The sequence below is a fragment of the Pteronotus mesoamericanus genome, unplaced genomic scaffold (assembly GCF_021234165.1).
Source record: "Pteronotus mesoamericanus isolate MK-2021 breed Mesoamerican mustached bat unplaced genomic scaffold, CSHL_Meso_final scaffold_99, whole genome shotgun sequence".
Taxonomy (NCBI): domain Eukaryota; kingdom Metazoa; phylum Chordata; class Mammalia; order Chiroptera; family Mormoopidae; genus Pteronotus; species Pteronotus mesoamericanus.
In genome coordinates this window covers 5628803-5644384 of record NW_026555330.1, presented here as the reverse complement: position 1 = coordinate 5644384, position 15582 = coordinate 5628803, and the positions used below count along the sequence as shown (strand labels likewise).

General features: G+C 39.9%; 1 protein-coding gene across 1 annotated transcript in view; it reads left to right on the top strand.

The window, feature by feature from the left end:
- The window catches only part of LRIG2 (leucine rich repeats and immunoglobulin like domains 2), a 45447-nt gene that overhangs the window by 4459 nt on the left and 25406 nt on the right, over positions 1 to 15582 (top strand). The window contains exon 2 of the mRNA XM_054564978.1: positions 15150 to 15215. Coding sequence (XP_054420953.1) covers positions 15150 to 15215 — 66 coding nt within the window. The remainder of the gene's footprint in view (positions 1 to 15149; positions 15216 to 15582) is intronic.

Below are 15582 nucleotides of genomic sequence, written 5' to 3'. Positions count from 1 at the left end.
GCTGCCATATGTCTCCTTGGTCGCTCACCTAAAATTTGGTCCACAGCCTCCAGAAGATTACGTGTCATGGCAAGGGAAGGGGTTGAAGGTGGTCTGTACAAAACTGGTAAACAGATAACCTTCACTTGTCCCTTTTGTTAGAAACACAGTTTGCATAAAAATAAAAGTCAAGAAAAGACAAGAGCTAATGATTTATGAATCAGTGAGTTTGTACTAACTGATGGGTAAAATTTTAGAATGTAAACCATAAGATTTCTATTCGTGCACTTACATTACAGATGTGTGATATTTTTCTATCTCTGGATGGTATTACCCAATTAATTTATAAAATGCCTTGAAGGAGTTCTCTTCAAATTGGCTTAGAGATAAATGAGCACTTACCTAAACTAAGTATTCTTGAAGCTCTCAGAAACAGAGAAACTAACCAATGTTCTAACTTTACATGATCTGGGATAATTTTTCATGAATAAAACTAATTCGAAAATTGGTAAAATAAGAACAGGTACGTATTGAGAATTATCAGCATTAAGTATAATGCAGACATACAATTTTTTCCTGCCTAGGTTTACTAGCCAAACAAGCTTGTTAGCTGTACTCAGTGTTTAAGGTTATAAAACTATAAGTCCAAACTAAGAATAAAATATACAATAAAAATTAATTACTGTATGTTAAAAACAGCAGTACAAAAAGAAAAAAAGGGAAAGACCATGTATATTTAACCTTTTTATGTATTTGCTTTTTTGATGCCTGTTTAACATGCACATGTTATAAAAATAGGTAATATGAAAATAACTTGAGATGATGGCTAGCTTTGGTGTTATGTCTGCATAAAAAAAATTTAAGTCATTTTTAAGTAAAATAAACCACTGAAACATTCATTACTGAAGTATAACTTTATATATTTATGGCATCTTGTTTTTATATAATGTAAAGAAGCTAAAGATTCTTGGATCTATTAGTAAGCATGTCCTTTGCCACATTGAAAAATTATACTGTGAGGAATCATTGGCCTCTAGAAATTGTAAAATTGAATATTCATAAATGGACTAGTCTACAGAGTTCTGATGTATGACACACCACAATTGTCTACTTCCTAGTTCTTTCCTGTAAAAGAGGTTACTAATAGTTAAAAATTGTAATTATTATATGTAAATTAAACTATTTTAATAGTTTGCATAAGAATGAAGAGAGCCCCTGGAAAAATCCCAAAGGATCTGTCTTGGACGTTGTAAAAGAGACATGTTAAACTAGTTAGGTTTATTTGGTTTGTTAAGTTACTTGGGAAGCATTGGCATACACGAAATGATGACAAACCTTAGATTATATTGTGTCGATATATGTTACTAATATAGGTATTTCAGAAATATATGGAGTTCGTGGAAATTTGTCAGTATGATTGTTGTCTGCTTATCATGTAAAAATATTGTATGCCACAGGAATAACTACTTTTCCTTATCAAATGAACTCTCATTAGAACTGCAGCCATAGCTATTTAAAAATCTTTTTTCGTTCATAGACAAGCTGTTTTACTCTCATTCTTCTCAGAAAGCATTTACAATCAGCTGTAGACCAGAATGTTCCATGATGGCATCAGTTGAATAACTTTTCATGGTGCCACTGGACTAAGAATTTCCAGAACTAATGAAGAAGTTGAAGAATTCATAAAACTGTCAACCCAAGATCAAGCTGAATAAGAGTTAATTACGTGGAACTGGTTGAGGATGATTATAATGTTTGTTTAAAAAATTATTTTAAGAATATGTATTTATTTTTAGACAAAGGGGAAGGGAAGGAGAGAAACATCGATGTGTGGTTACCTGTTGCATGCCCCATACTGGGGACCCAGCCTGCAACCCAGGCATGTGCCCTGATCAGGAACTGAACTGGCGACCCTTTGGTTCTCAGGCCAGCACTCAGTCCACTGAGCTACACCAGCCAGGGTGAATGATTATAATTTTTTATGGCTCTTTGAAATGTTGTTTGTTCTTGAATGTTTTGATTTCTGGATTTAAAAAATCCTTTTTACTTTCCTCTTAAGCTATGTGGTTGATTATACCTTTGTGAACAAATATGAAATGATTACCATTTCTTCCTAAGTGAATCCTTCAGAATTCAGAAACTCATAGTAATTCATTGTTATTTTCACAACAATGTAGTTATTTGCATTAAGTTAATTCTCATTAATTGAGAATTTGTTCTTGTAAGGGGTTACAATTGGAAACATGTTATAACATTGGTCATATTACCAGGGGTTTTACTGGAATGTTTGTCAGCAGTATACACAGAACCTGGTTTAAGGAAGTAAGGTTGACCTCATGGAGCCAATACTCTTGGAAAAACTGGTCTGGTATCTGGCTTAGAGGGTTCCCAGCTTGTTAAGTGAGCGAGGAAGGTCACTTCCTGATAGGCCCAGGAATCTCAGGATATGTTAGGGGGAAGTCACCCAAATCTCTAGGCTGGGAGACGAAGACTGGTGGCTACTTCCTGGGTTGACTTTCTGGCCTTGAGAGGCTTTTAAAAGTCTAATGAGATTTCTTACAAAAAGGTCCAGTAAAAGTAAACTAAAAAAGGACCTGTATGGTCAGTTGGTACTTTAGCTGCACTTAGTAAATAGGACAAATCTAATGAGATCACAATTATTTTGTAAAGAAGAATTAAAAGTTTGACTATAGCGAAAACCCTTTTTTTTTGTTTCAATGCAAAACTATAGTGCATGGTTGTAGAGTCCATTTTACACATTTTGCCAGTTTATACCAAATTCTCAATTCTGGTGTCCTCTAATACCTGCTGTAACTCATCAAACTAATGTTTCCAACACTCCTCCTGCCCTCCTGACTTGGCATCCTTGAGAACTAAGACTGCCCGTTTCCTGAAACCCTGCAAGCTGACGCTAACGACTTGATGTAAACTTAAAAAATAATTACCACAACAGATTAGATACGGGCAGCCTTTGTGCCTGCCGCTGTGCAGGCCGCTCACGGAGTTCCCCAGAAACCCGAGGGCATCACCGGAGACTCAGACTGCAAGCCCCGGGCAGCCTTCAGACGGTCACTGTCATTCTCATGTCGTTCAAAGCGGCTGCAAATCCAAGTCTGAAAGTCTCAGCTGGCTGCCCTCTGGACTCAGGAACTGAGTTTCTGACTATTAATTTTCATTTTTCTTTTACTTACGTAGAAACTCTCCTCATTAACTGCCTGACTGCTGGCACCACCCAGCATGTATCCTCCAACACCAAGCCCCCACAGAAGCTTCAGCTGGTCCTTGGTGAGCAAAAGGCTACTGACTGAGAAAGTAGACTGATGCTGTTCAGAGGAAAGAAGAGTATCTGCTCTTTCCTTGAACAAGAGAGGGTACTGACAAAGATCCTTTGCTTGACCAAATTTTGGACTCCTGAAAGTTCTTCTAGGTTCATATGTATATTTTCTTGTAAAGTGCAGTTTAGGCAAGAACCCTCCAAAGTTATTTTAGCAAGAAGCCCCTACCCTTGATATCTGATCACCCTTGACATCTGATTGAATTTCTTATTTTCCACCATCCCACAGGTGATGTCTGATCACCCCGGCCTGTCTTTGGTAAGAATTCCTTTAGGTCTGTTAGCCAGAACACCCCACCACCCCCGCCAGCTGTTGCCTCTTAGTAACTTTCCATCCACTGCCCTTGGCTGACCACCCTGCTCCTTGGCTCTAGATTCCCGCTTGGCCGTGCGGTACTTGGAGTTCTCTCTTCCTCCATAGAAAAATTTCGTCACAGTGTTCCCTATACCTATAGAGATAACCTCCACCAGCTTGAATGAGGTCTTCCTTACTGGGTTTTAACAATTTTCTTCTTTAGACACAGGAACTTTTTTCCTGGACATTTGTTGTCACAGAAATGATACTTACTAAAATGGCTCTGGCTCATGGAAACTTGTGGTTTGGGAAAAGAAAGGATAAAGGGGTGGAGGATGTGGAACCTTTGTTTCCTCGGTGGTCATGTGGTTGCCCTTGGTGTGGAGCAGTAGCTGTGTAGCTCTCAGTTACTAAAGATAAAAGTTACCAGTGGAATTTAGAGATGGATCCAGTAAGGAGCGCATTAGTTGAGTCCCTTGGTTATTACCTGTAATAGCAAAAATGAAATTATAAGAGAGTGCTGGGTCAGACCTTGATGCCAAACCAAGCTCAGATTTCACTGAGTCTGAGCTTTGGCCACTAGCCTCAAAGCTGACCTTCAAGGGAAAAATTGGGCAGGGACAACAGAAAGGCCCTTTAGACCTCTGGTCACCAAGAAGGTAGTCGGTGTGAGGGATGGGTGAAACCAAGAAACTATATGAAACTAGGGAGTATAGTGTGAAGGAGTGGTTTCATTTTTTGGATCAATAACAGCTTCCAGAAGAATTTTTACTAAAATGTGCTGAGAGTAATTTATTTAGGAGTAGTACCTGGTTTTAAATACTGCAGCGGAGGAAGAGCATGTTTGGGTTGATGTAGGATTTATAGCTCATTATGAAACAATCACAGATGGCTGTATGTGATCCAGGCACAGTGCAGGTTATTCCCGAGGGAACAGCCAGGCTGGTGGACTGCCTCAAAGCCCTGTAAGGTCTGTTTACCCTGAGAAAGGGGACTGCCGGCCCATTTGCCCCATAAATGCCAAGTGGAACAACTCTGATGAAGTAGATGGTAAGTTCTGTATAGAAGCCTTGTGATACTATTTTTATGATAACAGAGATGTTCACCTGAATATGCCTGTTACTGAGTTCATGGTAGACACTGTGGTTAAAGGGGACTCTTTTTCATGGACACCTTATTGCTACAAAACCAAGAGATAGTCAGGGAAGCCTTGTGCATTTGCTGTCTCAGCTTTGCCTCTGGGTCTCAGATGCTAGTAAGAGTTAAACAAATGGGAATGAGGAAAAGCAGAAGAGAGTCAACAAACTGGTCTTAAAAAGGTGAATAAAGCAAATCTATTAGGAGCAAAATAAAGGAACAAGAAAGGGAAGAATCACCATACTCAACTCAGTAGAATGGAAGGCTTTAGATGGTTTTCAAGAAATGGGTGAATCATATCCATATAGGAGTACCTAGGTTTGGGAGGCCAAAAGGCTCTCCTTCTGGTTTCCCAACTTCAGAGAGCCCAAACAAGTCTGCCCTGTTTACCTCAGTTTCGTGAAATTTAAAAGTCCAAAAGCAGAGGTTACAATGAGAAACTTGACCAGCAATTCCTTGAGGCATTGATTAGGCAGATTAAATAAGACAAAAACTGACAGAAGGGCCAGAGTAGCTTTCCTGACTCCTGGTGGAGTGGGGGGTGGGATCCAAAATCTCATGCATAAGAGTGTGTAAAATGATTAAGAGTCGGAGAAGTTTTCAGGATTCCTTGATATGGGAGCCTCTTACACAGCAGTACCAAATCCATTGGTGAAGTCACGGTGTAATTGAGAGGTGTGAAAGCTGGAATGTTTAAATAGAATTTATGTAAAGAAATGAATGGTGTCTCCTTTATCTGAATATATTATGGAAATGATGTTATGCCTGGCTGGGGAACACTACCCTTATCTGGTATTGTAAAACCAAAGCCGATTAATAAAGTCCTAATGGAGATAACAGTGAGGAATGTGAGGTCAAAGTTTGTAGGAGAAGTGCATGTTTGAAGAGGTGTATACCTGATTGTATTATGGAGATGGACATTGTATCCTACTGGGGAGTGTTTCCTCTACCTAATATTGTAAAGCCAAAGGCAAATAAATCCACCCTTCAGGCAGTTTTAATTGGACATTCTCAATGGGACCCAGTAAGGTTGCTGGCGCCCACAGTGTCGAGTGGAAAGTGAAGAGCCGGCACGGACACGTTCTCTGTGCCAAGCCCCGTGCGCGTGGGAGATGGGGCTCAGGGCACAGGCCTCTGAGTGCTTCCCAGCAGCGACACTGGAGGCTCTGGGCCAGAGCATTTCCATTTGAAGGGCAATTATTTGCTTGCTGTTGGGCATTAATTGAAATTGCCACGATGACTAAAAGTCATAAAATAATCTTGAAACACGAAATACTCATGATGTCTTGAGTAATGTCAGATAAACACGCCAGTAGTGTCCAGAAGAGTTCCGTAATAAAATGAAAATGGTTTATATAGGATCATTATGCTACCTGGGGAATGTGAGGAAGAGACATTGAAGAGCAGAGAACCATTTTCCCTCTACTGACTTTGGAGCTGTGCTAGCTTCTCTTGCCCCTTAGGCAGTGCCCCCTATAAACAGCCCACAACTGACTGATAAGGAGCTGCTTGGTTTGTGGAGGGCAGTTCCCAGATGAATGGACAACACCCTATTTGGAAGGCTGCCACTCTGAGGAAGATAAAGACAAATGAGCTCGATGGGCTGAATTGCATGCTGCTTTCCTAGCAGGAATGGAAGAACGACAGTGGTAGAAAATCCCTGTGTTTGTGGGAGCTTTTACAGGACTGAGTCGTGGGCAGTGGCCAGGGGCCTGGTCCTAGGTCAGGCAGAAGAGCAGTGGAAACCTGGCCTATTGAAGGGATGCCTACAGGGGGTACAAACAGTTCTGTGGAAATCACTCTGGGACTTGGAGGGGTGCATTACAATAAGGCATGTTGACTGCCATCAGAAGGACCCCTTCCAGGTTCAGAAGGTGATTGGAACCAACAAGCAGGTATCCCTGTGGGTCCATGAAGTGGGTGGATATGGGGGCACTGCAGCAATGCAGAGATGGGCAGAATCTCAGTGTGTTCCTCTTGCACCCTCTGAGGCTCAAAATGCCAGTAAGCTCTGTTCCGTCTACCAGGAAAAGAGAGGGGCTGCCAGCGGCTCCGCAGCAGATTCCCTGGTAGGAAGGCCCTGAACGTAGCTGCAAGTGGTACTGATGCTGATGTAGCCCTCGGGGGCTACAAATGGGTCCTGACAGGAATAGTTGCTGGCTGCCGACTGCTATATCTGATGGTAGATGCAAATGCCCAGAGTGCTATAAAAGAACCGGAACACAGATAATTGTACCAGTTTGGATGGCTGACCATCATTTCTGGAGACCAGGAAATACACTGTACAGCCCATAATGCCCAGCAGTGGGCAGGGAGATACCCTGCTCAGAGTACAGTAAGTCCTCACTTAACGTCATCGATAGGTTCTTGGAACTGTGGTGAAGTAATGTATGATGAAACCGATTTTACTGTAGGCTAACCGATGGAAGCAGGTTTCTGCAGCATCTCATCACGGTTGTAAGGAAATGATGCTTTTGAGGACATGTTGTGCTAGTGTGATAGAGGATTAGAGTGGGCAGTGAAAACACTGATTGTCTTCAACCGGGGGAAGATAAAGATGGGAAGGACTGGCTCATGTACCGTCCTGAGAGTGTGCAGGCGCCCAGTGTCTCGTGGCCCCAGTGGACAGAGCTGGAGGCCTCTTTCTGGTGGATGCAGAAAAGAAGGGGTGGGGCAGGGTGCTGGGGCGATGATGTGTTTGTTCCTAAGGGAGGAGTGTGCTGGCACAACGGCTGTACTTTTTTCTTCTCCATACGCCTCAACTTTTTTTCCTACTTGATGAAGTGGTCCTAAGACCAGGGCTGCAAAATGTAGGTGCTGGAAACAGGGATGAGGCCTAAGCAAGAAACTATATTATTAAACTGTGGGTCAGAGTTCCTAAGGGCCTAATGGGGTAGGTGTGCCTTCACCCCCATCTAGCAAAATTGAGGTTAACAGTGAATGCTAATATATTGCCTGGTGATAAAAAATAGTTCGTGACTTTTTGCACCTGTGTAACTTGACCCTAACTGAATGGAGTAAACTGAGGGGGAGCTGCTTGCTAGGCTAGCAGTGCTGTTTGCAGGCTAGACCAGCACAGTGGCCGAACCTCATGTCCCTTCCAAAGGTGGAAGAGTTTGGGTATAAATGGAAAGAAGGAGCAATAGTAGCTGAGGGTAAAGGAATGAGTAAGTGGTTGTGTAGTGAGGGAGATCCAATTTTAGTATGTTGAGAGGTGCTCAGAGCAGGAGATGATACTGTCTCTTACTTAGCCCCGCTATACCAGTTGACTGAAAGGGTGAATCCATGTTTGCTTAGGCCACTCCTGCTTTGGAACCGACAAGGTGAATGGAGACCACCTGAGCGGCCTTGTCCGGGAGGCATTTTTCACGTCCAGCGTTTTGCTGCCAGGGGCTCTATGGCCAGACACCAAGGGGGTGGGCTGTGGGATAGTAGAAAAACTTTGTACTTGTTTCTGCCCCTGGTTCCTGGCACAGAGCTCCTGAAACCCCTGTAATTTCCTAACTGATTAGACCACTTACGGGAGCATCTGTTGTTCTCATAGTTAGTCTTTGAAATTTTTCTTTAGTTGCTTCAAACCACAAAGTGGTAAACTAAAAATGAATCCTTTTAAAAAAGTTACAGATTAGATTTTCCTTCCATTTAAGGCCCCTCATGTTTACCTCAGTTTTTACTGTCTACCTTTATTTTCCATTTCTTCCTTCCGTTCATGTCCATATTTTCACCATACGTCCTACAGAGAAGTGAGATTAGCGACGGGGTTGAGCATACATGCATTAGGAGCCTGTTTATTCCGATGCAGGTAGGACTCTTCTCCACTAGCCTCAAGGCCTCCATAGGCAGGAAACAAGAGGAAACTCTTCTTGCTCTGGAGTGTAGACTTGCTATTCCAAGTCTACACCTCAGAGTAAAGAACTCTGCTTACTCCTGGAAAGAGTCCCCTCTCCTTTCCCCTGAACCCGCAGGTCCTCAGCACCAACCAGTGTCTGCCATGCGACCATCAACCCTGGGCTTACCATGCCCTTTATTCTTCTCTGCCAGCCTCCGTGAGAATCTCAGGACGGGCAGGGGGTCTGCTCTCCCAGGAACACCCTGACCCGATACGCGGCTTTACTTTTATCGTTAGCAGGCATCATCTTCTGACATACTACATATTTTACTTTGTCATCTTTTCAGTAGAATATAAATATCTTCAAGGTGTGGAATTTTGTCTGTTTATTCATTGTTGCAGGTCAGCGATTTTTCAGCCAGTGTGCCACAGGAATTTTTAAAACATGCAATACATGACTGTTAGTCAGGGACACTGACTTCTTTTCTCTTAGATTATCAAATTAAAAAACAAAACAGCAGCAGCCAACACAACAATAACCATCTGGTGTGAATGAATCAAAATGGCATCTATTTTTTTGTCAGATTGGCAAAAAGTATATTTTTTTCGTGTGCCATAGAATTGGCAGTAATTTGGGAGTAGTTGGTTTACGTGTGCCGCCTTGAGATGGGAAAGGCCGAAGTTCGTTGCTGTAGATGATGAGTGACCTGCAGTAGACATGCAAGAATATTTATTGAGTGAATGCAGTAAATGAATTATAGAATGTGTGTGTCTGTGCCTTTTGAGGGAGATGAGGAGAAACTCTCAAAGAAATTAAAGCAGTTCTCTCTCATTTGCTTTTCTAGTATCTTATTAAATGATTTATTTTTAAGGTGCCTCATTCTCTGTAGTAAATGTCGTGAATGAATTATAAGTATTATCTTAGCTAATTATTTGTATATTAAGATCATTTTTTAAAAAAGGAAAAATTTGAAATATAGGCACATTACATTACTAACTCTAACTCCCGTCTCACACTGTCTGGGATATTTTGTCTAATTGCACCAAAATTAACAAAAATTTTTGCATGCACAAATAATCTTTCATTTATTCCAATCATCTTTTTCTTTTAATAGGGCTTTGTCTCTAATAGGGCTTTGCAGCATCTATTAGATATTTACTAAATATTACTGAATGGTCAGTTGAATGCAGAATGTCATTATGGCTTGCAGCTGTAATTTGAGGAGTTTTTAATACAACCTAATTCTGACCTGTATACCAGCCATGCATTTCTGAAGTTGGGAAGCATCGAAGGCATTGTGGATGGCTTTTACATATCCTGTCTTTTTAGGTGCTAGCAGAAACACCAATTTTATTCTTTTAAATACGCAGAACTACTGGTAAACCCTTAAAGCACATTTGGGGGGAAGGGGAATGTGCTACCATCATATTTTCCGAATCTAAAATTCTTGGCTTACGTACTGTTCTAATGAACTGTTTCACTTCCAACAATCATTGCAAAGCATACACAGTACGCTTTTCATGGTATTAAGGATTGTAACGTATTTCTTCTGTATCCTGGTCTGTTTGGGGATGTGGTAAACAGAAGGTGTGAGCCCATGAAAGTGAAATCCAGAGGCAATATTTAGTTTACTACTTTGATTTATTGTAGAGGAGGAGTTCCAGTCAGTTAAGATTTTACCTCTGGGAGTGGATTATAGCTGCACGTACAATAGATAAGTACTCAGAAAAGGTGATGGTACTGGACCATCATCCTATTTCAAATCTAGTATTATATAAGAAACTACTGTTTACACACTGACCTGTATGCTAAGCATTTTATTTATATCCTTTTAATTTTCTGCACAATCTAGTGAGGTTGATACTACTGTTCCCATTTAGCAGTACAGGAGACTGAAGTTTGGAGACTGAAGTTTAGAGGTTGAGTGACTGGCCCAAGGTCCCAGAACTGGGCATGCAAAAAGTCTGTTTTTAAATGTAACTGTAGAATTTATATCTCCTCTTTTGTGGTTGTTGTATTCCCCCTAATGAAGCAGTATTTTCATTCATTAAGAGCCCAGGGAAAGATAATGGAAGAAAAGAAAACATGCCTCTTATTCTTGAAGTGAATGCTCTCATCTTCCTATGACCTTCACCTTTTGGATTCATAGACGTATTGTATGATATATTACAAGTAAGTAACACAAATGAAGGATAGAAAGTTTAGTCTGGAGTAGCATTATGTTTCATGATATAATAAAATCTTATTTATCCGAAAAATATTTACATAATATTTCTAACCATCTCTATTTTAACAAAAAATAAAATAAAATAAAAAAGGTTTCCAGGAAGCATTTATTCATAAAGGAGCCTCTCAGGCTCTCAGATCCCATTTGCTCCTATTTCAGACCATTCTGACAGGCACTGGGGTTCCTCACCTGTGCCAGTGATGAGCAGGAATAAATCTAGGGACATTTCAGACAGCTCTCTTATGGACAGGAAGGCTGACTTTTGGTGTAAAGCTCTTAGTGGTAAAGAAAAAGCAAACTTAAAAGCAGACAATTTTAAGAATTCTTTTGGAATCCTTGTCTTTTAAAGGTAGATTATGCTAGATATACTCTAACAAGACATTCCCATTTACAAAAGAAAGAGAAAATTATTCGGGATAAATACATGAAGCATTATCATACCCAAACTATTGGATATAATATGTTCTTATCTTTGAACTTTTGCAAAGAACTCTTTTTAAAAAAGTTGAGTTATTGTTGAAGTTCACAGTGTTGCCTGTTAGTGCTGCAGATGACTCAGAAATGTGCCTGTGTGACTGGGCAGAAGAACCCCTGTGCCTCGGCCGCCGCGGGGCTCTGCGGCCAGCGCAGGGCTGATTCCCCGCCTCGGCCTGTGGAGATTGCTCAGTGCATCCTATAAATTATTTACACCCTGATGGTACTAAACGACTACATTAATGGCACCTCTGGCTCCACATGATACCAAGAACGTTAATAATTCATCCTTTATTACAGATACATCCCTGTAGATTAGCATGAGTGGGAGCTGAGTTTATAACACTGAGATAAAGGCCTTCTTTGAGACCTTTACTCTTAAAACATTGTGTCCATAAATAGTCAGATATTCGTGGTGTTAAAAAATAAAGGAAAGATTATTGACTGTTTCAGAGCTTTAGACTCTTTAGGTGATGTTGATCAAGCGTGAAGTTACTTAAGTTTTTAAGTACATTTTAGGGATGTGTCATGGGGAGAATCTTTGAAAGACAATTCTCTGCTTCTGGACTCTGGCTTTAAATAACAGGCGAACTAGCATTAGCTTATGCAGAGTAAATGGGATTAATGACTGGCCACTGGGAAGAACAGTGAGAGGCTTTAACTTTTAAAATTACCCAAATTCTTAATCTAAGAGTTTTGCATCTGATATTTAAAGTCTTCAAAACAGTCTTCTTCAGCTTTTTGGGAGTACTTTTTATTTTTAGAGAGATGGGAAGGGAGGGAGAAAGAAAGGGAGAGAAACATCGATATGAGAGAGGAACATCAATCAGTTGCTTCATGCACAAACCCCAACCAGGGATGGAACTGGCAACCCAGGCATGTGCCCTGACCATGAATCAAGCGGGTGACCTTGTACTTTGCCAGAGGACTCTCAACCAACTGAGCCACACCCATCAGGGCTTGGGAGTGCTAAAAGAAAGTTAATCTATGCATTTCCAGTGAAGGGAAAGAGTGGAGTTGATGTTGAATTTATGTTTACAGTTTTGGAATGATTCCACTTCCTAGTACTATAAATGTAGCCTTTGAAAAAGTCATAAAAGTTACTAACGTCAGTGTCTGTAACCCTAGCATCAGCACAGTACCTTGCACGTGGTTCAGTAAATGTGCGTATAGCTGATGTTCAGATCAATCTATATAATTCTAGTTAGACACTTTGTGTTTTGGTAAGTTAAACAACTACACCAATTTATACTAGTTGCCTTCAATGATAGTACTACTTTGGGAGCGTATTCCAGTTTACTGTTAGTGTTTTTCAATTCATTCAATGTGTGTTTGTTGCAGAAGAGCCCAGAGAGCCTCATTGTGAGGCCTATATTCTTAAGACAACATTGCCTTGTAGAGAGGCTCCAAAGCATTTCTAGTATCCTTTGGGTTCCACTGAAACACCTTAGAGGTTCTTGAAAGATAGTGAGAAAATCGCTCTTTCCCACAGTAGAGACACTGGGCCATTTTTTACTGATACTAAATTCAGTGGTTTATACCATGCTGAGTTTACCAAGTTCATACAAAGTTGAGTTTAATTTGATTGCTTTCTATTTCTGTAATAATGGTTTTCTTTAAAACTGATGATCTGGTCATCATTGGCATTCATGAGAGAACTATAAGGGATGAGTATAGTCAAGAGTTATATGGCCAGGGAGGTTAGGGTAGGGTTTGGAAACGTATTAGAAGCACTGTTATTAAAATGAAAGCCCTTAATCTGTAAAAGAAAAAAAAACTAAATTTCAGCAAGCATGAGGTATAGAGTTAAATCATAGTATGCTAGTTTGCCATGCAAACGATATTAGTTCTCTATTTGCCGGACCAGCCACCTTGGAGGAGAACGTGGAATATCCAACTTAAATCAGAACAGCTGTATTTCTTCTTCAGTTGAAACACCACAGCAAAGACCATATTTTTCCATGCATAAGGCACTCCGTGTATAATGCGCACCCATGGTTTCGTGTGCCTTATACATGGGATTATTATACCCATGGTATGTAATCATTATACCCATGTATAATGCATATCTTTATGTTTCCCTCAAAAATTGGGGCAAGAAACTGCGCATTATACATGGGAATTTTTTGCTCAAATACAGTAAACATTCTTTTCAGTTGTATGAAATTCTGTGTGTGTTGTTTAGTAGCAAATGTGAATTGGTATAAAGTTTCTGAATGTAAGATTTTTATATAGAGTGAATTCATATATTTTATATTTCCCAACACCTCTCTATTCATGAGTGTCCCTGAGCTGCTACCTGGTGCCAGATATCTTAGAATAAAGGTTTTAGAACTGTTGTGGAAAAGTGGTGGTTTGATTCAGTCTTAGTTATGTTATAGTGTAAGTTAAGCTCTTAAATGAACGTGGCTGTATTTTATAGATAGACATGGATCTAGCTGAGAACAAATGGTTCTGTGATAGAGACATCGTTCAAACCTGCACGCCTCTGTCAGCTGCCTGTGGTGGCACAGCAGGATACAGCGATCTGTAATGTTTCCTTAATGTGCCCCTACTACTAGCCATATTGCAATGCATAATACGTCTCTTGGGCAGACAGCTTGTGTGGGCTGGATTCCACCTCAGGCTTGTAAAGATGCCCGGAAGCATCAAGGTGAACTTTTCTTAAAGCCTATTTAAATATTTAGGCTAACGGCTAGTTTTAGTGAAATCTCTGCTCTATTTAATAAACTTTTTGTTAGAAGTGAGAGGCAATTTCAAGTTTATGGCTTCCTCATTTATTAGCTGTGGGACCTTGGGTTGACAAATTATTATCCTCTGCCCATTATTGTATCAGGAAAGTAGGATTGTAAGAGTATTTGCCTCATAAGCTGGCTGTGTGGATTTAGGCAGTTCACATGTTTAACGTGTATGGAAGAGCGGCATTGAATGTTAGCTCCCACCACCAGCACCACCATCATCAACATTATTTGAAGTAAGATGATTTTCCCTTAAGGTAGATTGTCCTTTTTTTTTTTCTTTTTCTTTTTTAAATGAAGACCGTATCTCTATCGAGGATGTAGTCAACAGTGGTTCTAATACAGAAGCTCATTGTCTTGACTTGTGAAATCTACAAGTTTGTCTTCAGCTAAAATGTAATCATACTGTTATATATCATACTATATATTATGTAAAGTGTATGTTACTTTAACAAGGACACGTTTAGCCCTGACTGGCATGGATCAGTTGCTTAGGGTGTTGTTCCACAAAGCTAAAGGTCACTGGTTCAATTCCCAGTCACGACATGTGCCTGGGTTGCAGGTTTGGTTCCCAGTTTGGGCCCATATGAGAGACAACCAATCAGTGTTTCTCACCTCAGTGTTTTTCACCTTCTCTTTCTCCCTCCTTTCCCCTTTCTCTAACAATAAATAAGTAAAATCTTAAAAAAATACATATTTATATTATATTACTTTAAAATATATAAAGTATAGTACATTATGACAAAGCATAATATCACTAAAATGGATGAAGGTGCTCTGAAATGATCTACAAGATATATTGCTGAGTGAAAAAAGCAAGGGTGAAATAATGTGTAACTTACATAAAAATTTGCTGGTACATGCATAAAAGCCTGACAGTCTACACAAGAAGGGGCCTATTTTCATTTGTTGCTGTGGAAAAGGGAAATTGTATGGCTGGAGTCAGGGGGGAAGACTTTTTACTGTATATCCTTTTATAGTTTTAAAATTATTGAATCATGTGAATATTTCTTAGTTGTTAAAAAAAAACTGAAAATGAAAAAGTAAAATCGCTGTTTTGAAATCTAGGTAAATTTTTTTTTAAAGTCTGTTTTCCAAAACTAAACTAAGAATGCTCTTTTGTGTCCTCCATTAGAGATCTGAGTCATAATCGGTTGTCTAACTGGAACATCAGCTTGGAATCTCAGACATTACAAGAAGTGTAAGTTATTTTACTTACTTAAATTCACATTAAATTCAAGGCGATTTAGTGACTATTAATTTGAGGACATTTAATTTAAATTAAAAGACATTCTTTAAAAACTTAAACTATCATCTTTGGCTTTATTATCACAAACCCTGCGCGTTGTACCATTGGGTTGGTGATTGTAAGTTGCAAACTATAGAAATACCCTTTTTGGGGGGCTGAAAGTAAGATTTTTTTCCTTTCTTGAGAGGAAATATGTTTTGTTTGTTTTTTGCCGGTTTAAGCCAACGAAACTCTCTGTTGTATAAACTTTTTTTAAATGTCTTATCTAAAATAGAAGCATCATGTTTATAGTAGATTTGTAAGAAATACAGTACTTTTG